The sequence below is a fragment of the Lutra lutra genome, chromosome 3 (assembly GCF_902655055.1).
Source record: "Lutra lutra chromosome 3, mLutLut1.2, whole genome shotgun sequence".
NCBI classification, from domain to species: Eukaryota; Metazoa; Chordata; class Mammalia; order Carnivora; family Mustelidae; genus Lutra; species Lutra lutra.
In genome coordinates this window covers 66,243,276-66,270,415 of record NC_062280.1, presented here as the reverse complement: position 1 = coordinate 66,270,415, position 27,140 = coordinate 66,243,276, and the positions used below count along the sequence as shown (strand labels likewise).

The following is a 27,140-nucleotide window of genomic DNA, read 5'->3' as shown; positions in this document are numbered from 1 at the left end:
CCTCCAGTTATAGAAAATTGCAAAAAAGCCCAAAATGAATCTGTATCAATAATAAGTAGATCAGTGGTCGCTTAGGTGGGGAAAGGACAGCAAACAGGCATGAAGAATCTTTTGATGTGATGAAAATGTCTATGTTTTGATTTTAGTGGGGCTACATCTATAGTACACACCTATATACACTATATACATATATAGTATACGCCTATCAGAATCGACCAAACCATATACTTAAGGAGGGCGCTTTTTGTTCCATGTAAATTAAACTTCCATAGAGTTGATTTTTTTTTTTAAGATTTTACTTATTTAGTTGACAAAAAGAGACACAGTGAGAGAGGGAACATAAGCAGGGGGAGTGGAAGAGGGAGAAGCAGGCTTCCCACCAAGTGGGGAGCCCCATGTAGGCCTTGATCTCAGGACCCTGGGATCATGACCCAAGCCAAAGGCAGATGCTTGACTGACTGAGCCACCCAGGTGTCCCAGGGTTGATTTTTTAAACAGGAACTCAGACACCCTTTGGAAAAGAGAATCTGACATTTGCTCCTCAGAGGAGCTGAGCAGCAGAGCTGGAAGCCTAGAACCTCAGCCTCAGAGGGGTCTCTGTTTCCTATGTGACCTTAGAAAGATCACATGAGTTCTCTGACCCTCAGGTAATTGGTCTCTTAAAATAGAAATAATTCAGGTTACCTACACAACACAGATTTGGGGTATAGGTAATAGTCCGGTTAATGTTTATTATTAAATATCATTGTGCTAATCTTCGTTAACTGAACATTCTGGACATGCCAACTCTCTGGGAGCATCCAGGCCAGACTCTGGGATTGCAATACATAAGACCCACACCGCTGCACCCTTACCCCTCTCATTCCTTAGGGGGTAATTAGAATCAAAGTCATAATGAACTCCATGCCAGATATTAAACACACTACTTGTATTGTCTCATTTAATACTCACAGCAATTATATGAGATAGGTTCTATTTCCATTTTAAATACACACTGAGAGGTAAAATAAATTGCCCTGATTCGCCCACCTGATAAAGGGTAGAGGTAGAATTTAAATCTGGGCAGTGTCAATAAAGTCTATACTCAACCATTTGGCTATACTGGCTGCTTCACAGTCTACTACAATACTTTCCTAAAAGTCAAGCTCAAAGTCAAACAGTCACAAAGCCATTATTTGCTTTTACAGAGGATGCCTTCTAAGAAGAAGTAAGAATGTGAGCTCCAGAAGGCTTCTTTCTGTCCCTCTCCCTTTCACCGTCCAAGAGGTCTTTGCCGTGCCCCTGCCAGCTAGGGGTGACATCTGCAAGCATTGGTCAAGAATCTTGTCCAATTGTCATTAATGGACCATTTTTATAATCACTTTTAGAATATCCAGTATCTTTCCTCTCTCCCCCAAAAGAAAAAAACTTTATTCCAAAATGTATTAAGGAAAATGCGAACCACCAGTTTTTCAGGACCCAACCAACTAATCTCCACATACAAGATCTCATATAATCTACACCTCCCCCATCCAGACTTGCACACCCATGCACCAAGCAACTCATATCAGTACTCCATCTAACTCATGGAGGAAATCAAGGCACAGGGAGGCCAGGTTACTTGTCGGAGGTCATGGAGTTGAGATAAAGCGGGATTCACACTCCTTGACTCCAAGACCTTCCAACTTAACGGCACTCCTTCCAAAGTAACATATCATCACTGAGGCTTCTTATGAATATGGGCTTAGGAATCATAAGGACACCGGATTAGCCCAGTTATGACACTTATTATTTGTGTCACTGGGGCAAGTTTCTTAAAACTCTCCAAGCCTCAAGACCTGGTCTGTAACTGGGACAATAATAAGACTTGCTAATTGTTGAGAGGCTTAAAGGGAAGTATCTGTGAAAGTACTTAACACCATGCCTGGCACACAGTAAGTGCCTAAGAAATCATAAGCCAGGCCGAACGCTGTGCACCTGCCACATTTCTAAGAGGAAGCTGGCCTCGAACATATGTCACTTATTATAACTCTTATGAATGATTTTACCTTACCTGTTTCATATACTTACTTTTTTTTCGTGCTCTGTAATGCTTTGCTTAACTTGATTACCAGTTTCTGAAGTCCTTTGGCATAGTTAATCTCCAAGTTTGCCCTGTTAGCAAAGGGATAGTTGGTAGATTGGATGTTCTGACCAGATATCAAACAGACACACACACACACACACACACACACACACACACACACACACACGTGTGAAGGAGGGCTCAGACTGACAATGCAATGTCTACACAAGGAAGAGATGATGTGTTTACTCTAAGGATCCCCTTCTGTCCTTAGGTGAGATCCTTAAGGAACTCCAAGAAGAGCCCACAAAGGGGGAGTTTTTCATTTAAACTTCTGGCATACCAGTGTTATGGATTGAATTGTACACCCTTCTCATCTTGCCACAATGTTAAAACCCTAACCCCCAGATCCCATGAATGTGGCCTTATTTGGAAATAGGGACTTTTCAGATGACCAAACTAAGATGAGGTCATCAGAATGGGCCCAGATCCAATATGATCACGTCCTTATAAGAAGAGGAAATTTGGACATAGAGAGAGACACACACACAGGGAGAATGCCATGTGGAAGTGAAGACAAGAGACTGGGGCAATGCATCTACAAGCCAAGGAGTCCCAAAGATGGGCAGCAAACCACCAGAGGTGAGAGAGCAGCATGGACCAGATTCCTCCTCACGCACTTAGAAGGAACAGACCCAGATAACACCTGATCTCAGACGTCTGGCCTCCAGAACTATGAGATGCTACATTGCTGTTTTTTAAGACACCCAGTCTGTGGTACCTTGTTATGTCAGCCCTAGCCAACCAATTCATGGAGTAAGGAACAGAAGACTTTCCTGCTTGCTCTAGGACATTAGCACCATCAGATTAGCTCTAGATTATAATAGTTGGCGATAAAGTGATAAATTATGATCAAGTTAGCCAAGAAGTAGCTTTCTTTGTTTTGTTTCTCACTGCCCTTGATCAGGTCTTTATTTAAAATTAGCTGTCCAAAATGGCTCAACATTTACGCAAGAAATACAAGTAGGTTTATGCGGCGAGCTTCCTGTCTTGATGGGGGGTTTTCTTTTCTGTGGGCTTCTCAGCTGTTGCTTTATAACTGCAATCTTTGCAACCTTTTCCCCACCAAAGGCTTCTTCTGCTCCTTAATGCCAACAGCCTCCTTTCCTTTCTTCCCTACCACACGCTGCTTGCCTGGGACCCCCTTCTATTCTGACTTGGCTTCTAGCACCGCTGCCACCTCACCCAAACCCAGAGTTTGTGATGCCTGGCCTGGTGAGAATGGTGTTCAGGCATATGGTCTTTGCATATGGGTTTAGCATCAACAGAATTCTCAGGTTCTTTAGCGGATTCTTCTTCAGGACTCTGTGATGCATCTTCTTCCATGGTGCTCGGAGGGCTTTTGGATCTCTGGGCTTTTCAAGGTTCTGCTAAGGTGTATATCAAGCATCTTGGGCATGGGAAGGTGATAGTTACTCTTGAGGGAGGCAGCCTTATGCCGAGTGTCATCCAGATCATCCAGCTCAAGGAAATCGCTTTCAGTACAAATGTGGAAACATCCTCCATGCCCACCAGGAGTAAGTTCCAAAGTGTTCAGTTTGCTTACATTAAGTAGAGTAATTCCAGGGATGTTTCCGAAGGTCGTGGTGACACTGTTGTCCTCATTATAGATGACGGGAGGTCCCCCACGTTGGATATGATGATGGTTTCTCATTTTGCCATTTCCAGCTCTCATTTGTTGAGATACACAGATCTTTGTTTTTGTTTGTTTGTTTGTTTTTTAAGATTTTATTTATTTGACAGAGAGAGATCACGAGTGGGCAGAGAAGCAGGCAGAGAGAGAGGGGGAAGCAGGCTCCCCACTGAGCAGAGAGCCTGATGTGGGGCTTGTTCCCAGGACCCTGAGATCATGACCCGAGCTAAAGGCAGAGGCTTTAACCCACTGAGCCACCCAGGTGCCCCACACAGATCTTTGTTTTTAATAGCATTCCAGGTCTTAAGTTTCTGAAGAAGCAAAAGGTCTCCTTGGTCTTTTTGTAGACTTAGACTTTATTTTCAGCCGCCAAAGGGAGTTTAGGAACTTCCTCAAGATGGTGACCTTTAGCCATGGGCAATTCTGGTAAGACCAAGGCACCCACGCAAAGGAGATGGTATATTGCCTCCAGGTTTGTTCACTCTGCGGTACCCAGGGCTCCAGGTTTTAGGCGGTGCAAACAGGAGGACCCTGTGACATATATTTCCAAAAGCACCATGGCTGCAATGGTTGAGTCCCACTGCCTCCAACTCTGGGCATCCAAGCCACAGCTCTGCCAGTGCCCCAAGACTCAGTCCTTGTTCGATGATCTACTTATTCACTAACAGTGTAGGGCGTCTGTCGTTTTGGTGCAAGTTGGCGTAAACTAAATTCGTTGTATCTGGGGGAATGGGAGACTTGTCCACAACAGGCAAACTGACATTTTTGCCAGATGACTCCCCCTTTTCAGAATACACTGATGCCACTGGACAAGCACACATCATGGCAGGGAGAGGAGAGCGAGAGGAGACATGCTCCCCTCAACCCAGCGACTCCTACACAAGAAGCAAGAACGAGCTTCCTAATGGAAAAGTACAGAATTGGACAAAACCAGATTTAGAAAATGGATTTCTGTTACTTTGTGTGCAGGAAAAGACTCAGTAGGGAATCTGGGCATGTCTCCAAAAGCAAACTCCTTGGTTCTTTTGAATAGATTGAATCACCGTTATCTTAAACTGATTTTACCTTGTCCTACTTATAGGCCCATCTATAGATAAAATAACAACATACTCTTATTCATCTTCTCATTTTCAGTGAAGATAATAAAAGTGTAGGAAATTAAGTTCGATCTGTATTGTTTTCCTTCTTAATTTGGACCAGAACGGGCTTGTTTATTTTGTTGTTGTTGCATAGATTTTAGCCTTTGAATTCTATTTTTATTATAACATATCTTTAGGATTATTTATGACCTCACTTCATTTGAAAAACAATCCCAGAACTCCCTAGTCACTAAACTTAATACCTGTATTTTTTTCAGAGCAGTGAATTTGGACTCAGTGTTATGGACAAAACAGAGAATGATCGCTCTGTTTTATGAAATGGAATCCAGAGGTTATTGGCCTATGCTAAATTTCCATTCAGCTTTCCCTCTTAGTATAGCTGTGTTCTAAGTTATTTTTGCCACTTTTTGCAGGAAAGAAGGCCACTGTAGGATGCATGTTAAGACCTAGGTGCAGAAAACAACATTTGGAATTAGAACTTGCCCAAGAATAAGGAATGGCAATAGCAAATTTTTTTAAAAATAATGAAGCTGATAAATAAATATCTCATTGCATTAAAAACATTTTCTGCACTCTAGGAATATGTTCCAGTTGATGGAGAGAGAGAATGCTGGTCAGCAGCAAGCTGGGAGTGACCATCACCTTGATGAACCTAGATGCTCTAGGAGCCCAAACCCCAACTTCTGGAATGGACTTAGGCACTGCTAAAAGGGACTAATCAGACCTACCTCAAGAGGTGTTATGGTGATTAAAATGTACAAATGACCCAAGCCTAAGAAGGGCTGGACAGCGAGATGGATTGTTGGATTGACCTGCATAATCTGACACCTGGCTCCTCTCTGATATCCCCTCCCACCAGTCATCCCATGATCCTGCTTAGTGACCAAATGCAATCCTGCCTCAGGGCCTTTGCACATGCTGTGGCTGGGTAGTTCTTCTGCTACATAACCACATGGCATCTCCTTCAAGTAAACCCCAAACAGCACTACCTCAGAAGCTACCCCCCTACAGCTGTATCTATGTCCTAGAATGTAGCACTGTCTTATCAGGTGTTTACTGTGTATTTCTAGGAACAAGTCTATGAACAGACCTAGAATGTAAGTTCCTCAAGGGCCAGAATTTGCTTTGTTCGCTGCTATAGCTCTAGACCTAGAACAGTGCCAGGCATGTAATAGGCACTCAGTACATGTCTTGAATGAATAAATCACTGAATGGACTTCCCATCAGATCTTGGTTGGAATTTTTAACTGGTCTCTGCTATATTTGTTCTTGTTTCCCACCTTCAAAAAGCTTAAATTCTTTAGATGCATTCTTGTCCTGATGCATTGCTCAGCCCTAATGTCAGAATACACTGCTTTCTAGCCCTTATGGCAGCTAGACACAAACCCTGTCCTAGTGTGTCACTAACTGGAGGGCTTTTGAGGACTTTCTTTTCCAGCATTCCACTCTGACTTGGAAGCAGCACAGAAAGCATGAAATCCAGTGAAGCATGCGTACTGCTCAGCTCAGTGCTGGGCACCAAACAAATTCTTACTAAATCATAATTTTTCTAATCTGATTATTATGTACCCCCAAGGATCTCTAAACATTCAGAACACCCCCAAAATATACAGAGATGGGAGGTACGGGGGAAAGAATCCACAGTTTGCTTATCCATTGGCTCCAGAACAATTCAGAACGGCTTCTAACAGGACAGGCACAGGCTTTTCCTCAGAATTTGCTTTCACTTTCAGAATGTTCTGGTAGGCTGTACAAGGAGTCCCAGAGGCCAAGCAGAAATAAAGAGTACAATTGCCAGAAGGAAGTGCTGCTTTCCTTTAAACTGTTGACTTAATCAGATTCACCTGGGGGAAAAAGTTGGGCTCTGGTGTCCAGGAAGGAGGAGGGTCCTGCTGGCTTTGAGGCAATCGCTCATTTCTGTGTTGAGCCCGGTCACCTTTGCTCCACAGTCCTACTACTTCTGCGGGCCTTCTCTTGAGTGCCGTAGGAAACCAGCCTACAGAGTTTCAATTAATTAATTGATTTCTAAGATACTTGTGTGTAAAGAGAAACGCTGCATATGCAAAGGCGTTGCCATCCTTTGTGACATGTGGCTGACGCTTGACCTGTGCTCTGTCTGCACACGAAAGATGACATCTGGGACACCTGGGTAGCTCAGTCGGTTAAGCCGCTGCGTTCGTCTCAGGTCATGATTCCAGGGTCCTGTGATCGAGTCCCGCATCGGGCTCCTTGCTCGGCAGGGAGCCTGCTTCTCTCTTCGCCTCTGCCTGCCACTCTGCCTGCTTATGCGCTTGCTTGCACGCACTCTCTCTCTCTCTCTCTCTCTGACAAATAAATAAATAAAATCTTTTTAAAAATTAAAAAAAAAAAAAGAAAAGAAAGATGACATCCAACATTTCTTGGGCACTTACAACATGCCAGGCACCATTCTGAGTGTTTTAGGTGTATTTCCTCATTTAATCCGTGGTAACTCCCATCAGGTAGGCACACGTACTCTACTCTTTCAGAGGGGAACACCAATGCACAGCCTAGTCTGTTAACTTGTCTGAGGTCACACAGGAAGAAGGGACAGAGCTAGGACACAAACTGGGCAGTCTGGCTCGAGAAAGCACCTGCTTGGTTACTCCAGTTTCCTGCTTCTGAAATGATGGGGAAGAGGCTGGAGATAGAGAATTGCGGAGGAAGACAAAGGTTAAGTACTTTTTTAAAAAGTGACACCACCTCTCACTTCACCTTTGCCATCAGTGTTCTGAATCACCATGGCTCCTGGCGGCTTAGCAGCCAGAGAAAGGATTCCCAGCAGCCTCAGCACAGACAAATGAGCTTGGCCTGGCCTCTTCTGAAAGCGGCAGTGTGGTCCTAAGCTATGTTCCCAGATGTGAAGGAGGCAGTTCCCTGCCTTAGGCAGGTCCTAAGTTATGTTCCTAGATCTGGAGAGCGGGAGCGAGGGAGCTATGATATCAGCTGTCCCCAGCGTAGCTCTCTGAAACCAGGCAGAGGTGGACGGGGCCTCTCAGAACAGTACTACATGGTGTCCCTGCCTCTCCACCTGCAGCAGGATGGTGACCCTATAACATTTTAGACCCAGCATTTAAACTCATCAAGCAAAGCAGGTTGCAAACATCTGCTTTTGCATTTTAAACCCTAATGACCATTTCAGACTCCTCAGCAGCTCACCCTGCCAGTCAGAAGGAAATGCAATGCCAGTGGGGTCAGGAGGATGGGTGTGGGTACAAGGGGAGTGTAACACTCAGAGCTCTCTTTCTGGTGACCCTGCCTACTAAAGGAAAGGTTCCTTGCCTCTGGCAGCCCACGGCCTGTATCTTAACAGGGGTTAATGGGTAAATTCCTCCCCAGAGAAAATTGCTCTAAGAAGCCGTGGCAAGCAGAGAGACAGCTTTAACTTTTACAAGTCAGATCATTTATACATTGAAACAGACACTGCCGTGGGCTCGTCTGCGCTTATGGTCTAATTGTGCGTGTGTGTGTGTGTGTGTATCTCCTTTGAGAATTCCTGCTAAATAGAAATGAACTGACGGCAGGGTTTTCCCAAGGCAAAGATGGCAGTGTGCAGCCCTGTGTCCATTGTTTTCTTCTCAGTCCTTGAAGGGAGCTGCTTTCATTATGGTTTCTGGCATGAAAAGGGAGTTAAAAGAGGCAGAGTGAACCTGAGACAGAGAATTTCATTCCCTCATTAAAATAATCAGAAACAAGCTTGTAAAAACACGGTGCTTAATGTTCTAGCCCTATAGTTGAGATTTCTTCTCCAAGCAGTTGTCTTGGCACATATGAACCTGATGATGTATGTATATGTACTTCAATGGGTAATTCAGACTCACAACTTTCCAGTGAGCCTCAAAGGTCCTGAACCAGGAAAATGGCATGCATTGACTTTTAATCCATTTATATTCTAATAATTTCCTCTCAGCATGTGGAGGCAGGTCAATAAATTTTCATTAGTAATAATGAAGACCAACCAGTAAGTCAAAGACCAACATTTGTCTTAGATTTTAAAATAAATGACACTTCTGAAAGAAAGGAGAGAGGAAAAATATATGGCATCAGATTCCATATGTTAGAGCACAAATTAAACTTTAAGAATAGAAGTGACCGGGGCGCCTGGGTGGCTCAGTGGGTTAAAGCCTCTGCCTTTGGCTCAGGTCATGATCTCAGGATCCTGGGATCGAGCCCCACATCGGGTTCTCTGCTCAGCAGGGAGCCTGCTTCCCCCCTCTCTCTCTGCCTGCCTCTCTGCCTGCTTGTCATCTCTGTCTGTCAAATAAATAAATAAAATCTTAAAAAAAAAAAAGAATAGAAGTGACCATGTCATCAATTTTAGTGTATCCTGCTCTATTAAAATTAAGATGATCAAAAGTGATTTAAAAAAAAAGAAAAGAAAAAGACTGTAGCTGGCCCTTGTGTCTATGAGAGACTAATTAAACTTGAACCAAAGCTTTCTCAAGCTTGGGAACAGCAGGTGACAGAGCCATCCCTTCATTTTGAGTTAAGAAGGCGTTTTAGTAATCTGAAATCTTTGTTCGTAAACACCCCTATTCCTTGTTGCCTACAGCTTCCAGCTTGGGGGCTGGTATGCTGACCTTGTCCCCTAAGCCTTAGCCGTCTGCCTCTTAAAAGACAGTCACAAGCCCGTCTTACAAATAGGCTATCTTTAAAAGTCCGTTATTTAGAGGACATTTAAAGGACATCTTTACATGGAAGCTCTGTTATTCAAGCGGCTGGGCTCTTTGGCTAGCCCACAACTCCCACTTCATCAGTATTGATTGCCTTAATTCTGCTGTTAAGAACAGTATGAGAAGCTGAAATGGGAGGGCCAGACTCAGGACACCCACTCAGTTCCCATCCACTTGCAGCCCAGGGAGCGAGCGCACAGCTGCCCTAGCTCTAGACTTCACATTCTCCCTGCCTGGTCATTCTGGAACGAAGTGAGGTCTGTGGAGTCAGATGGAAGTGTTGTCATGAGGGAAGGCAGGTAAAATGGACAAAAAGGGCACTATTCAAAACTTTTTAGCTGGAAAACAAAGTTTTATACAGAATCTCATCACCTCATAAAAATGTTATATTCCAGATATAACGGGAGTAGTTGTGACAAGAGAGCTGAGCCCTCCACATCTAACTTCTGCTCATTCCCTGAAGGGGTCCCTGAGGACTCCCACACACCTCTGTCTTACCAGGTTTAAAAGCTACTGGGCTTGGGACGCCTGGGTGGCTCAGTGGGTTAAGCATCTGCCTTCGACTCAGGTCATGATCTCAGGATCCTGGGATCAAGCCCCGCATCAGGCACCTGCTCATCAAGGAGCCTGCTACTCCCTCTCCCCCTCTCCCTCTGCCTGCAGCTCCCCCTGTTTGTTCTCACTCTCTCTCTCTCTCTCTGTCAAATAAATAAATAAAATCTTAAAAAAAAAAAAAAGCTACTGGGCTTAATGGCTGCTGATGTCCCTTCCCACAGAGGACCTTCAGACTCTGAAGGGAGCTGGACCAGGGCCTGTGAACACGTTGGAACACCCACAGTTGGTGGTGCCTCAAACTGCCTGCCCAGTTGGCTGATGCCCTTACACCAAGCCTGCGATGATCTGGGTAGAAATCAAACTGTTTCTTCTTTCCCACATCCCCATCTGTATATTAGGAATGGACCAGAGTACGTTCACAGTGCACTGAGTTGTGAGAATTTTTAAAAAGTAAAGGAGAACAAGTATAAGATGAATCTAAAACAGTGCCTGATCTGAAGATTGTGCTGGATAAATGGTGTCTCCCAGGGTTTTGTCATTCTTTCCTAGCTTTTGTTCAAAAGAATATTCTATATACCATGTAAGTAAATTTCTTGGACACACTTATTTATTGTGCCTCAGAAATAGCCTATCTTGAACTTCTTAAAAGTTCTGAGTGCCTGAAGTCATTCTTACATTAACACATTGATTCACTCAGTGAACGTCTCTTGAATGCGCTCTGTGCCAGGCTCTGTGCTGGTCCCCTGGGATACACAGACTCTCAAGGAGTTCGGCCTCCAGTGGAGGAGACAGGCAAGTGAACAGACTCTGACAGTATAGGGCAGTAGGGTCTAGAGCAGAGACGAGCACTGGTTCTATGCATCTCTGACGGGTACCGTTTTGAGATGGGACTGGAGTCAAGGAAGGCTCATACGAGGGGATAAATATAAATAATACAAATAATAATATATAATATATAATATAATAATAATAATATAAACAATATTTTCTTATTATTACACTTACATTACCAGAATAAGGCCTCTACTGTCCTTGGATACTCAACTGTTCTGGACAACTTGCTTACAAAGCCATGGTAGTGTAGCTCTGCATGGCAAGTCCACATTAGCATGTGGCTACAAGAGACAGCACCACAATCAAGCTTTAAGTCCAGAAAATGCTGCACTGCCAAGCTCAGCTGCCTACCAATTTGTTCTAATTGGTGATGATGAAAAAGTGCAGCTGTTATTGAAACATCATTTTGCCTGGAAATTCTGCAATTCATGGTCATGCTTAGCTTCTTTTGTCCAATTAGTGGTTTCAGTTTCCCTTTGTTTGCAGCAGCAACTCTGACTTAGCCAGAAACACACAGCAGCTCCCAGGATGCCTGATGTCATCGGGTTCACTTTAACACAATCACAGATCGGATTTAAAGGACAAAGGCACATGCTCAGAAACTGTGACCTCATCCTCACCTACTAGGTTAAGAGATTTTTTTTTCCCCCAGAACAATGACAGAGGCCATTAAATGAGAAGAAAGCTGTAGGTATGAAAGGTGGTTAAGAGAGAAACAGGAAGACTTGGTCATGAGATGAGATAGAACAAGGGGTCATGGATGGCTTCCAGGTATTGGGCTTGATTGGGTGGGCAGAGGTCCCAGTCACATGGTAAAAATCCAGGAGACTCTTAACAGAGAACAAACTGAGGGTTGATGGAGGGAGGTGGGTAGGGGGTGGGCTAGATGGGTAAGGGGTATTAAGGAGCTCACTTATGATGAGCACTGGGTGTTGTATGTAAGTGAGGAATCACTGAATTCTACTCCTGAAACCAACACTGTACTGTATATTGACTACCTAAAATTTAAAATTAGTTAATTAATTAATTAGCTTTACAAAATGCATCTAATGCATAAATGACCTAATATCTAGCATAAATTTGCTGGTCAGTTTAAAATACTAGATTCCCCTTTTGTATTTACACTATGTAGTTTTTATCCCAGAAAAGTGCATGTAATTTTGCTAACCAGTAGTATTCTTTAGATCTCCAAATTCTAGGTGGCGTCTGGGTGGCTCAGTGGGTTAAGTATCTGCCTTTGGCTCAGGCCATGATCCCAGGGCCTGGGATTGAGTCCCGAGTGGGGCTCTCTGCTCAGCGGGGAGCCTGCTTCTCCCTCTTTCTGCAGCTCTGCCTACTTGTGCTCTCTCTCTCTCTATCAAATAAATAAATAATCTTTAAAAAGGGGGGGGGTGCCTGGATGGCTCAGTGGGTTAAAGCCTCTGCCTTCAGCTCAGGTCATGATCCCAGGGTCCTGGGATCAAGCCCCATATCGGGCTGTCTGCTCAGCAGGGAGCCTGCTTCCTCCTCTTCTTCCTCCTCTGCCCCCTTGTAAACTCCGTCTGTCAAATAAATAAAATCTTAAAAAAAAAAAAAGATCTTCAGATTCTGAATTCTGCTCCATAAGAAGGTAAAAACCATGGAGTGAAATATTCTTAGCTACCCAAGTGTTTTTACTTCATTGGAGTTTGTTTGACGCTGTAGAACAATGTGGGTGGAAGGCTTTGTGCGTGACTAAGTCTAGGAAAGATGGTAGCCCGAGGAAGCAACTTCAAGAGAGACACGGGTAAGAAATGCAGGCTCTGATCATATATAAAGTGGATATGTCTGTGGCAGGGTGGAGGGGTTGGAGTGACCTGGACAAGGGAAAAGCAATAAGGCAATTTGGGGGCAGTGATTGCCTCAGATTTATTCTGTTCATTGTTGAGTCAGTTTGCGAGGCATTTTTTACCACCTGCCTTCTGTCTTCATAGGTCTCTACTGGGCATGAATTTTGAACACAGGTGCATCAAAATAATCAAAGCCCAGATGTTTCTAATCTAGGTCATATGCATGGCTAATATATTTACAGATGCTTCCAGATCTGTAGGAGGGAAGTGCTTTCTCATATAGCTAATGGATTGAATTTGTATAATAGCTAACTGGCCATATTTTATTAATTTCTCTTGAAATTAATAAAATAAATTTTAAAATAAAAAAAAATTTCTTACAGAAGAGATTCCCTCTCAGATTGGTCCTCCCTGTTCCTCTCATAGAATCAAGGCAATTGGCCACAGAAGCATCTTAATTTAATTTTTTCTCTTTCAACTCTGTTTGACAAACCTATTTTTGTTTTGTGGGTCTTTGGGGGGGGTTGCTTTTTCTTTTAATAAATGCCTGTTTGAGCTTTCCTGTATCTTTCCTTGGCCTCATGTATGGCTCCCGATGATGCTAATATTCTCCTCTGTTGTTGTCCTACTAACGCAGGAGGCCATCGGCCCATGTCTACTACACTTGCAATTATTTTAAATTTGAAAGGGTTACCTTAAAAGAATATGCAGTCTCTTCTGGAGGCCTTTTTAGAGTTGTTTATTATAGAGCTGTCTAGATGTGGGGAAATGGCTTGAAGACCCTTAATGGCCCAACTCAAAACAGGAACTTCTGTAACTTTCTTGACTGAGTTCAGGGTGCTCATTTTAGCACAGTCACCAACTTGACACATATCACATCTAGTCTTAAGACAAGGTGATACTGGGCACTTGGGTGGCTCAGTGGGTTAAGCCTCTGCCTTCGGCTTGGGTCGTGACCTCAGGGTCCTGGGATTGAGCCCCACATCGGGCTCTCTGCTCAGCAGGAAGCCCACTTCCCCCTCTGTCTCTCTGCCTACTTGTGATCTCTGTCAAATAAACAAATAAAATCTTTAAAAAAAAAAAAAAAAGACAAGGTGATACTGAAAATGGTCACTTTTCATTCATCAGACATTTACTGACGAAGTCAAAAGCCCAGACTCTCAAAGCTCAGGACACAAAGATGAGCAAGCCTGACCCTGTGTGGGGGGGACAGAAATGTCAGCTCATAATTGCCATCAGTGTGGGAAGTACAACAATGGCGGACACGCAGGCACCAGGAGTGCCTCAGGAGGGGGTGATAAACTCAGTCTGAGGAGTCAAAAGAGACTTGACTGAGTCTTCCCACGCAGAATTACTTCCTGTTGTTTCTTGATTATCATGGTACCGCAGTGATAAATGTGCAACAGAGGAGAATCACTCTTCAAATCAGTCTCTCAAGTACTAAAATATAACACCGAGTTCTGGAAAGTAGGACAGATTGTAATCACTCCAACAGTCATATCGCTAGCTCCAACTAAAGAGGAAGAACGTTTTTTGCAAACGTGCGCTCTGTACCTTTGCTGAAGAATGGATGTGACCTGCTTGCAGAAATTCTCTCCATTTTGAGAAAACTCCTTTAGGTTCTTGTACACTTTATTATACTGAAAGAGAAAAGATGCACAGACGGGTTATGAGCACGTCCAAAATAGAACTCCTCTGAATTCAGCATGCTCCGTAATGATGACTGTCACTGTGAATGATCGTGCAGCTACGGCGACGCACACCTTTTGGGTGAGTTCCTAAAATAAAGATTAAGTCTCTTCCGCCTGGCTGTGAATTATCTTGGAGAACTTTTCAAAAATAAAGCTGGTCTGTCTGTTTCTCCCCAGGCAACCACTCAGCAGTGGGGTGACTTTGAAGTCTGACTTTCTGTCACTTCTTTTGTTCCCAGGATGGTTCCCAAAGTACATTCTGCAGTATGTATCTTGAGTCACCATTTTCGGTGTCCCCCTCCCAAACTTCACAACACTATCCCTGGGTGTCAAAACCCAGACTCATTAAAGTGAATATCGTAGGAGGGCTGAGATATGACGATGTAAGTGAATAACGAGTTAGTAATATGTTCCCTAGTCCCTCCGTATCTCATTTAATTCTAGTAATAAGAATGTTGGAACGAGGAGCTGAACATTTTTGTTGTCCCAAACTTTTATACATGTAGGAATAAACCTTTAGAAATTCATTTCTATATGAATTTAGCCTCCAGGCATAAGACTTCCAAGGGAAAGCTTTTGTCATTTAATTCAGAACTCCACAATGTCCTCCTGAAAATCGTATTTGTAAAAGTAGATGCTGATGACAATAGATTTTAAGTGTTCAGATGGACAGAGTAAATGTGAATGAATTCTGCAGCTTTCCTGACACACAGTAGCTCAGTTGGGTGGTGGAACGGTCCCAAGAGCCCTCCCTCAGAGTTTTCATCTGGGAGGTATGATACCTCATTGCATTTTTTAAATTGATTCAGCATCTGCCTTCGGCTCAGGTCGTGATCCCAGGATCCTGGGATCAAGTTCCAAGTTGGGCTCCATGCTCAGTGGGGAGTCTGCTTCTCCCTCTGCCCCACCTGCTCCCAGTCTCTTAAATAAATAAATAAAATCTTTAAAAAAATAAAATGAGATTTTACAGAAGAGGATGAAAGTTCTCTACGAAACAAGTGCCATGCTGTAGCTCTCTGCTCATCTGATGAGCCAGCCTCTTCTGTGCTCCAGGAGCGCTCTGTTGGGCACTGCATTGAGAGCTCCCATTCAGTGAGCACCTACTACACAGACGGCAGGTTCACATCCATGAATCCTCAGGGCCAAGGTCACCTTTCAGTTGTCACGGGAGGACCTGGTGTCTGATGCGAGCAGAGTAGCCAGCAGAGGACATGGGGCCATGGAGGAGGAAAGGACCTAAAGAAATGACCTGACCAGGTCCCTACCTTCAGGGCTGGAAAGAACCAATACCTAGGCAATAGGAAAACAATCATTCTATAGATACTAAATTTCTTTGTCTTCATGCAGTGGTTTCAATTCCCTCTGAACTGAGCACAGAAAGCCAGGGCAGGATTTGGTAGACACACAGGAGGTTTCACTGAAACCGCCTTGGGCTCAAGGACAGTGGTCCGGTGGCAAAGCTCTTTACAAAGACATTGTTAACTCCTAAAGCAAGGTTGGCAAAATCATGGGACTGCAGGCACCTGTCAGCATCTGAATGAGTGAGCAGTGGGGGTGGGGGGGTTGAGCTGGACAGACAGCTGCCCCCACTGCTCTGGACCCAGGGAATGTGGCCCACGATGGCCAGATATTCCAATTTGTCCCAAGAAGCTGAAATAAGGATTGGCAGCTGAAATATGATTTTCTGAAAACAACTGCAGCAAATAATTTACAGATTTTAAACCTCTTTGCAGAGCAAGCAAAACAACCCTACAGTGGGGTTTAGGTGTAGGCTCTCGAGAGGAAATGATTCTCCTCCGAGTCATGAGAGTAAAATCACTATTTGGCAATCAAGCCATTTTTAGTTCCATAAAAATAACTTGGCATATGAATGATGTGATATTATAAGTCCTCCTTCCTCCCCTTACTGGGACAATGGGAAAGTTTTAGGGAACATTTTAAGACCGTTTAGCTTTTTTATTGGCTCCTCTGTTCACTAAACACTTTGACTAAGTTCCCCTTAAGCCTTTTATTTTCTTCCCACATCACCAAATAACATCCCACAAATCACACAGAAGTATCCTGAGATGAAAACAGGTATATGTTGAGCAGGGCTCATGCCCCTGGCATAAAGTTATTTCTCAGTGTCTCTCCCTTAGGGGAAGCCATGTGACTAAATGCTTCTCAAGGCAGCATGGGCGAGAGTTTTGTGTGGGGTTTCAGTGAAGTTTCCTTCCTCCTCTTTCCTGACACCTGAACTTTCAAGAAATGATGGTTCCTGCAATGTTCATAGCAGCGATGTCTGCAATAGCCAAGCTATGGAAAGACCCAGATGTCCACTGACAAGATGAATGGATAAAGGAGATGTGGTATTCATATACAATGGAATACTACTCAGCCATCAAAAAGAGTGAAATTTTGCTGTTGTTTGCAACGATGTGGATGGAACTAGAGGGTATTATGCTAAGTGAAGTAAGTTGGTCAGAGAAAGACAAATGCCATATGATTTCACATATGTGGAATTTAAGAAACAAAACAGATGAACAGAGGGGAAAGGAAGGAAAAGTAAAATAAGATGAAACCAGAGAGGGAGACAAACTCTAAGAGACCCTTAACCATAGGGAACAAACTAAGGGTTGATGGAGGGGAGGTGGGTGTGGGGATGAGGTAACTGGGTGATGGGCATTAAGGAAGACACTTGAAGGAATGAGCTCTGGGTGCTGTATGCAATTGATAAATCACTGAATTCTGTTTCTGAAACTAATAATACACTGTATGTTAATTAAATTGAATTTAAATGTAAAGAAAAGAAAGAAATGATGGCTGATGCCATAAGGTAATCTTGAGGATAGACGCCCTGTGGTAAGATAGTAGAGCAGAAAGAGATAAAGATCCTGGGTTCCTGATGGTCCTGGGGGCCACTACACAAGCCCTTAGCTCTCTACTTTTGGACTTATGTTCTGTGTGAGAGAAATAAAATAATAGGATTTTTTAAGGCCACTCTTATTTTTAGATTTTGAAATGTGCAGCTGAACATAGTTCTAACTCATACACAATCTTTTAACTTTTTATTTTAAATTATGAAACATTTTTATGTTTCATAAAATAATGATACAGATAATAAAAATGATAGCCATTATGAACTCACTACTTAAGTTATAGAGACATTTAACACTTTGCTTCTGATTTCTCTTTAAACAACTGTTTTTTCTTTCTCATAATTTCTTTGGCTATACTTGGGCATCTATTCTTCCATATGAAGATTTATCTAATTACATATTTTAAACCCTGTTGAGATCCTAATTGGAATTGCATTACATACATATATACATATATATATAAATTTGTGGAAATCGGCTTTTTTATGGTATTTAGGCTTCCCATCCAAGGACATGAGCACGTCATGTGTTCATGTGTTCAAATCTTATTTTATGTTCAATAAAATTTTATGATTTCCTTTATAAGTTCTTTAGCTTTCTTATTTGATTTATTTAGAAATGTCTCACAGTATTAAATTGTGAGTTTTTTATGTAATGTTCTATCTGCCTCGCTCTCCAGCCCATAGCGAAACAGAAACAAAGACCCAACACAAACACCAGTGGCCCATGTGCAAGAGAGAAAGATTGGAACGTCTGTTTGCAGAGTGAGTGAGTTTTCCTGCTCTGAAAACCTATGAGGCCAAGGTCTAGGGCTTGGAGAAGACAAAGCAGACCCATGGATCAGAGGATTTTGGAGGCTTCAGAGCAGGAGGGATAAGAACCATCAGCAGAGTCAGGAGAGCAGGGAAGGGACTGTGAGCTGAGCTGTCCCTAGGGGACGGGCCCACACTAGCCCCATCACCTGAGGAGTCTGTGTCCGGCAGTTCTAGGAGAGAACAGGGTACCTCAGACCTCATGTGTGAGGATGGGGGCTTGGAGGGGAAATCTTGCCCCTAGCCAAGGCAGAAATGAGCAGAACCAGTTGAGAATTTTTCTATTTACCAAGCTATCAAATGCTCCTTATTTTATTTTAAAGTACATCCTCCAGTGGACTAGTTCTAGGAGGCCAGTTCAAAACTCAGTTGTTTTGGGGAGAGTTGGGAGATCCTGTGAGAAAGTGGAGAGTTCCTGTCTTTCCCCAGTATCCAAACTCAACGGTTTCAAGCAGAGGCCGCTCAAAGCATAGCTTATGCTTCAACTGACCCTGGGCCTGCCAGTTTTAGATTTTGGAAGATAACTTCCTGTTATGTTACTTCCTAACGTTCTCACATCATGGCACACCTAGGAAATCATCACTGGGTGGCCCCTGGGTGGCTCAGTCAGTTAAGCATCCAACTCTTGGTTTTGGCTCAAGTCATGATCTCAGGGTAGGATCCAAACCCCCATTGGACTCTGTGCTTGGCGTGCAGTCTGCTTAAGACTCTCTCTTCCTCTTCCTCTGCCCCTCCCCCATGTGCTCACTCCCTTTCAAGCAAATAAATATTTTTAAAAATTAATAAACTAAATAATAAAAAAAGAGAAAATGATAGTTGTACTGGGACAGTGTGTGGTAAATGGACAAAGTTGTTTGAGGCAGAGGAAACTGGCCTGTGATCTCTGCAGCGCCCCCAAGCCACATCCTGTCAATTTGAGGATTGCCACGGTTCACGTCCCAGGTATACCTATAACCCATTCACCAAATTCCAGGATGCCCAGGCACCCGCTAGTCCAGAAGCCGCTCAATCCGTTCTGTTGTTGTTAACCTCATGATCAGATGACAACAGCAGGCTGTTGTTATCACAGCAATGGGGAGGATCTTTATCTTTGACCTCGTTTGCAATGTACCTGACACTCCCTGACAAACCCTGATCTCCCCTGCGATAACGGTGACATCGATAAATAAAAGAGTTGTTAAGAATATTCCCGTTCGTGTAGCATAACCCCTTCTTTAGAAACAGACATTGTGTACCTTTTTTCATGTACCATCTACTCAGACCTAAAGACAAAATCTGTGAGGAACAGACTTGCATAAATATCAAAGCAGAACCCAGGACCATCTTGTCATGCACGCACGTGTGTGTGTGTGTGTGTGTGTGTGTGTGTGTGTGTGTGTGTGTGTGTGTGTGTGTCTGAGAGAGAGAGAGAGAGAGAGACAGAGAGAGAGACAGAGAGAGATCAGAAAATCTTGGAATATGTCTACTTTGAGGTGATGAAATCTCTTGACCTTGGCTTTCACCTTTGGATCCCTTTGGATCTTACCTCTCCTTCCCATCCTACTTCATCCACCAAAGGCCCCTGGAGGGATTCCATGGAGCACAGCTTGAAAATCCCTAACGTCTAATCCCTTTATTTTATAGTTAAGCACCAAAGAGCTGAAAGTAACTTCATTAGTTAAGGGCAGAGCCGTGATTAGAAATATTAAGTGAGCCAATCAATTAGAGAAACTACCAGAAATAAATATATTTATAAATAGCTAATCAGTATAATTGCACTAGGTTCATTCAGAGTAATAGTTACCTTTAAGTGTTATGATCAGACAAATGGCTTCCTAATGTTATCAACTACACAAGAATGTTTTCTCTAGTCAAAATCATATGGAAGGCGGATTTTTGGTGTTCTTTCCCCGCACACTTTTTCAAATACCTCACCCTTACCAAATACTCATTCCAGGAAAAGAAGCTACTGTTGATCTTACATCTCCATAGGAATTTTTATTAACGTGCTGTCTCTTGTTGGGCTCATTCATTACTAGGAAAAAGGTTATGTATTTTTTCCCTGATAAAGGAAGTTCAGGCTAGTGATGGAATATCTGGGACATTTCTGAGCTCGTAAAAAAACCCTTCACCAAGAAAACTGGTATAAACAGGCATTTTCCATTCAGTCTAAAAAGATATTTCTGCCCAGCTTTTGTAAGCAAATTCTGTTGTCATTCTGTCATTCTGTTGTCATTCTGTTGTCATTCTGTTGTCATCACCAAAAATGGAGCAAAGTCATGGGCACATGGAATAATCAGATAACTTCTAAACAATACAGAATGTATCAACCCCAGACTAGCTGTTCTTTCTGATTTTCCACAATTTGAATGATGAAGGTTAAATTCTGTTATTCTAGAAAAGTCCATTTCTATTCTAGATGGCAGTATGGAAAATTTTGGACAGTGATACCCTCAGAGTATCAGATAAACTGTGATATTCCATTTATATTTAATCAAATAAGCTTTTGTTTGATGTCTTTCCTGTGACAGGCATGGTGGTACTGATTTCATGTGAATCCTGATTCACGGGGGATAATATTTCAAACCACTGCTCCTCTAACCAAGGGACTGTCTAGGTGAGATCTGGAATCCCCACAGCAGACCATCATAAGTTATGAGCTACAGAACACTAAAAAGCATGGTTTACTCCATATCTCCTCTTCTTCCTTTCCAGAGGAGGAAACAGGCCTGTGAGACATGGGGGACATATCACCTATCTCAGGGATGCTGGGGGCCACAGGACATCTATGTGGTCAGACCCGACCTGCCTCCTTATCTGTGCAAAGCACCAGAATCCCTCAGAAGTCATGGACCATTGTAACGGTTATCTTCTGTCTTAGCACAAGTGAACATCTCATGACCCAGGCTGAGCCACCCAGACTGGCAGGTGAGGCGGCTAGAGGAGGTCTCCCACCACCTTGCTGGGGCTGCTTCAGCAGCTGATGGTGTTAAGGGAAGGGACAGACTATGTGGAGCCCAAAATGCCTGCTTTGACAGGTTCCTACCTGGACACTGCAGAGTGAGTAAAAGCCTAAACTTGGTTACAGCCCATTATTTGCCCACGATTTCCATGGTTTTATTTCACAGGAAGGGCTGATTTTGAAGAAAAATGGTTGGATCATTTCATTTGGAGATAGTTCGATTCCTGTCTACTGCCTTGCACCTGGATTTGAAAATTTCACTGAGCTTCTTTTTTCCTTTTCTTTCTTCCTTCCTTTCTTTGTAGGTATAGAAGCTAAACTCAGAAGCATCAAGACATTAAGGCCCAGAGCCAATTCTGTGCCTTTGCGGAAACAACTTCAAAATCTTCCTCAAATAAGTTCTGACATGCTTAAGATTAGTTAAAAGCCTACACAAAATTTAGGCCATCTTTGTGCTGGTAACTAATAATTTGAGCATAGACACTGACAGCTATTAGCCTATCTTGGTCACTGGAGCATGAACTTAATAAGAGATTTTAAAATATTTTTTGGTATTATGGTTCTTTTGGGTGTGCTGTGAAATCTATACTTTACTCAGAATATTTTTAAAATGCATTCAAGAAAATAGCATAGGGTTACAAAAGAAACATTATATTGATATACATTTATTAAAACATTTAAAAATTACATGTGCTCGTCAATTAACATACTAAATAACAAGTCTTCAGAATAACTTAAATTTCTAAATCACACGGAATATATATAATATTTCTAGATAATTGCAACCCCTGTGATATTATATAAAAATATCTGTGATTTTTTTGGTTACAAATCACAGACATTGTGGTAGTACCAAAGTCTGTTGCTTATATTCAGAGTTGAAGTAAATTCTAAAGATTTTTTCTTTTTATTTGAAAGAGAGAGAGAGGGTGCATGAGCTTGAGGGAGGGCATGGGGGGGACAAGGGGAGGCATGAGGTGGGGGCACGAGGGGGGCTGCTGAGCAGGGAGCCTGACACCCAGCTCAGGGCTCTATCCCAGGACCCTGCGACAATGATCTGAGCCAAAGGCAGAAGCTTAACCGACTGAGCCATCCAGGTACATCTGAAGTAAATTCTAAAATTTCAATTAGATTAGTAGAAATAAAGAGGCCATGTTTTTCCCATTGAATTTCAAGTAACCACTAATTTTCACATATGAACCCCCTGGGGCAGACTAGCTTAAAACTATCGTTAAGCTAAGGCTTTATGAATTAAATGTGTTCCATGTAGCCGTAGGGATGGAATGGAACATTCTGCAGGTGTGTTAAATCTTTGGGTTCTGTTTGGTTTCTTCACGAAACCATGCCTGTATTTCATGAAGCCTTCATTAGCAGTCCATTCCTTTGTTTTATTCCGCTGCCAAACTGAAGCTCTATCTTCGTACAACCTTATTCCCCAAGCACAAGCTAGAACTGCACCAGGAAATCAATGTGAACCCTTGAAAATGAAACAGTTGCAAATTTAAATAAAGATTCCATGACCTTAGAGGATTTGGGAACTCTGGCAGAAGGGATGGGTATCAGCCTCCTCTTGACTCCCAGACTACCTTTGATGGCACCGGGCCCAGAGAGAAAACTTCAGGTTGTAGATAAAGATGGGAGTCCCTGGGGAGACGGCTCGGCTGAGGGAAAAGAACCCCTAAGTACGTTAAGGAGGGAGCATGAAGCTGACCCACACATGTGGTGACAGCTTCTCTTGGGGGGCTGCTCAGAAGGAAACATGTCTCCCAGATCCTGATCTGAAGGCAGCCTTTGAAAAAAACATCAGGCTACTAGTTTGTGTTTGTGTTGTTCCCTTAACTTAACTTGGTCCTAGTTTCTCTCTCTTCTATCTCACTCTTCATGTGGTCCTGACTTTCTTCTTTAGTGTTAAGTTTTCGCCTCCACTTACCCCATCCCTGCCTTGCTCAACCACCCCCATGCAAAAACATCATCAGGGTATCGGTGGGAAGAAAGGAGAGGAGGTAACATTTGGTAAGGTGGCAAATGCAGAGAGAGAAAAATAAACAGCAAATACATGAACAATAAAAGACTTTTTTTTTTTTAATTGTCTGTGCTTACCAATGAAGAAAAGATTGGGAAGGAGGAAACGGAGGGGGAGAATTTTCCATCTTAGAATCTGTATACAACTATACTGCTGGAATTCGTTTTTTGTTTTTTTTTTTTTAAGATTTTATTTATTTATTTGACAGACAGAGATCACAAGCAGGCAGAGAGGCAGGTAGAGACAGAGGGGAAAGCAGGCTCCCCGCTGAGCAGAGAGCCCGATGTGGGGCTCGATCCCAGGATCCTGAGATCATGACCTGAGCCGAAGGCAGAGGCTTAAACCACTGAGCCACCCAGGCGCCCTGGAATTCGTTTTTATGTTAGACTCATATTTACCTTTGCATTTAAAAAATGAAAGTAGACAGAACCTGCCATTACACGGTCATTATTAATAGTACCAGCCAATGCTCTTCATCTCACCTAGCCCATCTGATTCATGAACTCATTTTGTGGGCTCGCCTTGACAGCTCCACCTTCTTTTACCTGTGCTTGTCCATTGTGGAAACAAAAATGTAACCAGTAGGGACACCTGGGTGGCTCAGTGGGTTAAGCCTATGCCTTCGGCTCGGGTCATGATCTCAGAATCCTGGGATCGAGTCCCACATTGGGTTCCCTGCTTAGCAGGGAGCCTGCTTCCCTCTCTCCCTCTGCTGCTCCCCCCACTTGTGCTCTCTCTCCTTCTCTCACTCTCTGTCAAATAAATAAGTTCTTAAAAAAAAAAATGTAACCAGTAATCCCCTGCCGCTCTTCTTTATGGCTTTCCTGCAGCCCTCATTTATCTGCTTTTCTACAGTTTGTTATTGTTAGGGAGGTTTTTTGTTTTTTTTTTTTTTATAAAATACTTGAGGGATGAATGCAACTCCTTGCTTCTGATGTGACCAATCTTGGTTTTCTGCCACCCTTTACTGAGCTGACACCGTGATGATTCTAGATTATTTTACGTCCACAGTATAGGAGCACCCCCCCACCCACCCCCGGCCATGTGCCTTATTTTAATTGCTCCTTATTTCCTAAATTTCATCTCTGCTATTTCTGTTGACAACCTCACACCATCTTTGGACTCTTGACCCATCTTCTGTTTTTGATAACACTCCCAGAACTAAACACACATGTTGGGAGACCAGTCTGAGAACCACTGGAGGCGGGGCAGGGTGGGGGCACCTGTCCTTCCACTTGCAGGCCTTACAGTTCTGGACTCTACAGGATATGGAGAAATATGGCAAAATCTCCCACCCCAACTTCATTCACAGAGCCCTAAGCTGCCTGCAGGTTCTGAGCATCTGGGTAGCCGCTCTCCACACCATGTTGGCCCCTTGGGCATCTGTCTTCAGAATGTTTTCCAAACAGCCACATCTGCAAGCAAATATGATGCTATACCCACTCAAAGTTGTTCCAACCCTATGAGAATAAAAGATGACAATTATTAACCTGCCCTGTCATTTGCTAGAAAGGGTTGTTTGCAATCAAACCAAAGAAAAGCCACAAGACTTTTGTATCACGGCCAATGTCTAAACACGTTTGTCCTCAGAATGTCTCAAATTCCTTAAGTTTAGACCCATTAATATATAAACTGAACCCTCTGAGGCTGCCCTCTCACCCACAGGCGCAAAACCACATGGAGCTACTCACCGAGCAATCTGTTAGGGGGTCCCTCATGTTAGAATGTTTTTCCTTCTGTCCTTTAACCTACGCTCTGGCGTTCAGCGTTCAAGAAAGTACAATCAAGGCTGGGTGTGTCCTGGACTTCCCGAAGTCAAAGGGCCTACAGTGCGTCAGTCCCTGTCAAACACCCTGAGGAGGAAGTCCGGGCCCAGCACTTTCATCCCGTTTGTTTCCTGAAAAAGCAAAGAACTGCTCTGGGTCAACAGAGCTGGGCTGACATGTTGAGAATGACTTCTGTAAACACTTAGAGGGCAGAATACGAGTCCTAAACTGCCTGACTTTGCGAGGAGGCCCAGAAGCCGTCAAGTGTCCCAATAATTCGGGTGTTCAGGGTATATACTGAGGACGCCCAGTCTCCCCGCCTACTGTATTTATCACATTTTAACATTTTCTTTATTTCATGATGTTTTGGCATGTTGGGGCCTTTCAGACCTAAGGGGGGACAGCCCCTCCTGGGGTTAGCTAATTCCTGGAGATAACAAACGACTTGCCTGTGAGAGTGACTTTGATATGCAAACTGACCAATCCTGAGCTCTGATGCCCCCAACCCCCTTCTTTATCTAACACACACACACACACACACACACACACACACACACACCCATGGAGCCACTATTCCCCCACCAAATCACCCCAGGGCCAGGTACCAAACAATTAGGACCACATTCACAGAACTATGACTATGGAAGGAAAATGTCTAGAAAAGTCTATGGGGAGCGTGACACACATTAACCACCTCACAGGGCCTAATTCAACTCAACCCTCATTCTCAGAACTCATTCTCAGAACCGTCATTCTCCCTCCAAGAGGCCAAACTATGAAGGTAAGGAGGGTTTTCCTATGTTCACCCTCACTTTCTTGTTTATTATTACTCAAAAGAGTAAACAGTAAACTAGAAATCCACTATCAGCAACTTATCATTCATTGCTTTCTCTGCACCCAGTCGTCAATCCATAGATTTCCAGCTAAAGGCTTGTTGCCTTTCGGCAGCCATTTGCCTTTCGGTGGCCCTTTGCCTTTCAGCGGCCATTTGCTGGGCTGCGGGCACCTTTGGTATGACTGGCAGGCCCCCAGTCTGAGAGGAGCTCTGTCAGGAGAAGCCAGTGGCACAGTTCAGAGCTGCCAGGTGGTGGGGGGGCCAACTCTATTCATCTACCCTAGGTATGCAGACTCCTTCAAAGTCCCTAGAAATAAGGAATGAAGAGGAAGGGGTCAGGAGGGAAGAGATGCTGTCTTGCAATCAGATGGAGAAGAGTGCTCCATAGTCAGGGAATCATCATTCACACAGTGCTCTCCTCTTTGCTTCTCCCAAGGACGTTTACCACTGGAGGTTCCAACATGGAGCAGTAGCAAGTAGGGGCGAATCAGATCAGGCCACTCGGCATTCTGAAAGACATGTAGAGACAGGTTAAAAACTGAAGTTAATATGTCATTCGGATACCCACTGGGCGGCTTCCCAGCCACCAGAGATTGTAGATCAACTTGGCTGGAGCCTTGGTTTGAGGGCCTGGGGCAGCTCAGGGCCTTCCTTCTGATTTCCCAGGCTCTTGGTCTCATTTCAGCTCCAGCTCTGTTCAAAATGGGGAGATCGGCCTCCCTTGCTGGTTTGCACAGGAAATGCCATCACACCACACTTACTGGGATCTTCGTGGCCCTATTGAAGATTGGTAGGGTGTTGCTGCCCCCATTGTCCTCATGTGTGTCTCTCCCAGCAGGCTGACTAGTTTTCCTTTAGGCTTCTGACATCTGCTAAACTAAAATACCTTCTTGTGGCTGCAGTATCCTCCTCACAGACTGCTGTGAGGGCAGCAGGTATCTGGGCTGAATCTGGCCTGAAAACTAGACTTTGGCTATTTGTTGAGCTTTTCAGAGAGGTGTTTGAATCCGAAGGGAAAAAAAAAATTGATTCTGGAGATCAGAAAGAGGGTTGTATCAGTTATCCATTTTCAGTGATGCTGTGTAACAAACAACACCCAGTGGCTTCAAATGGCACAGACCTTCCTTGGTTCACAGGTGTGTGGTTTAGCTGGGTGGTACTTTGGGTCTCCCCAGGATCCCTCATGTGAAAGCAGGTCATCTACACACACTGTTGATCTTGGCTGGGCTTGCCAGCACGGCTCTTCGGGGTTCTGCTGGGCAGATGGTTGGCTGCAGGCTGAGGCAATTTTTCTTCAGCCAGTAGTCAAACCAGAGCTGTTCAAAGGGCCTGGTGAGGAGATGACATTGAGTAGAAGCACCCAAGGCCTCTTGAGGTGCAGGCTTGGAACTGACACATCATCACTTCAGCCACATTTGGCTGACCAAAGCCTTTCACAGACCAGCCCAGATTCATGGAGGTGGGGAAGATTTCACCCCTGATACAGAGA

At 43.7% G+C, this 27,140-nt stretch overlaps 1 protein-coding gene and 1 pseudogene across 1 annotated transcript in view; both read right to left on the bottom strand.

Annotated features, from left to right (window-relative positions):
• The window catches only part of NOSTRIN (nitric oxide synthase trafficking), a 57,131-nt gene extending 32,200 nt beyond the window's left edge, over window positions 1-24,931 (bottom strand). Inside the window, exons 1-3 of the mRNA XM_047722079.1 lie at window positions 24,742-24,931; window positions 14,280-14,365; window positions 2,050-2,133 (exon numbers count right to left, since the gene is read on the bottom strand). Coding sequence (XP_047578035.1) covers window positions 2,050-2,133; window positions 14,280-14,365; window positions 24,742-24,768 — 197 coding nt within the window. The 5' untranslated portion in view covers window positions 24,769-24,931. The remainder of the gene's footprint in view (window positions 1-2,049; window positions 2,134-14,279; window positions 14,366-24,741) is intronic.
• On the bottom strand, window positions 2,781-7,022 carry LOC125095682 (60S ribosomal protein L4-like; annotated as a pseudogene).
• Window positions 24,932-27,140: the final 2,209 nt, after the last annotated feature.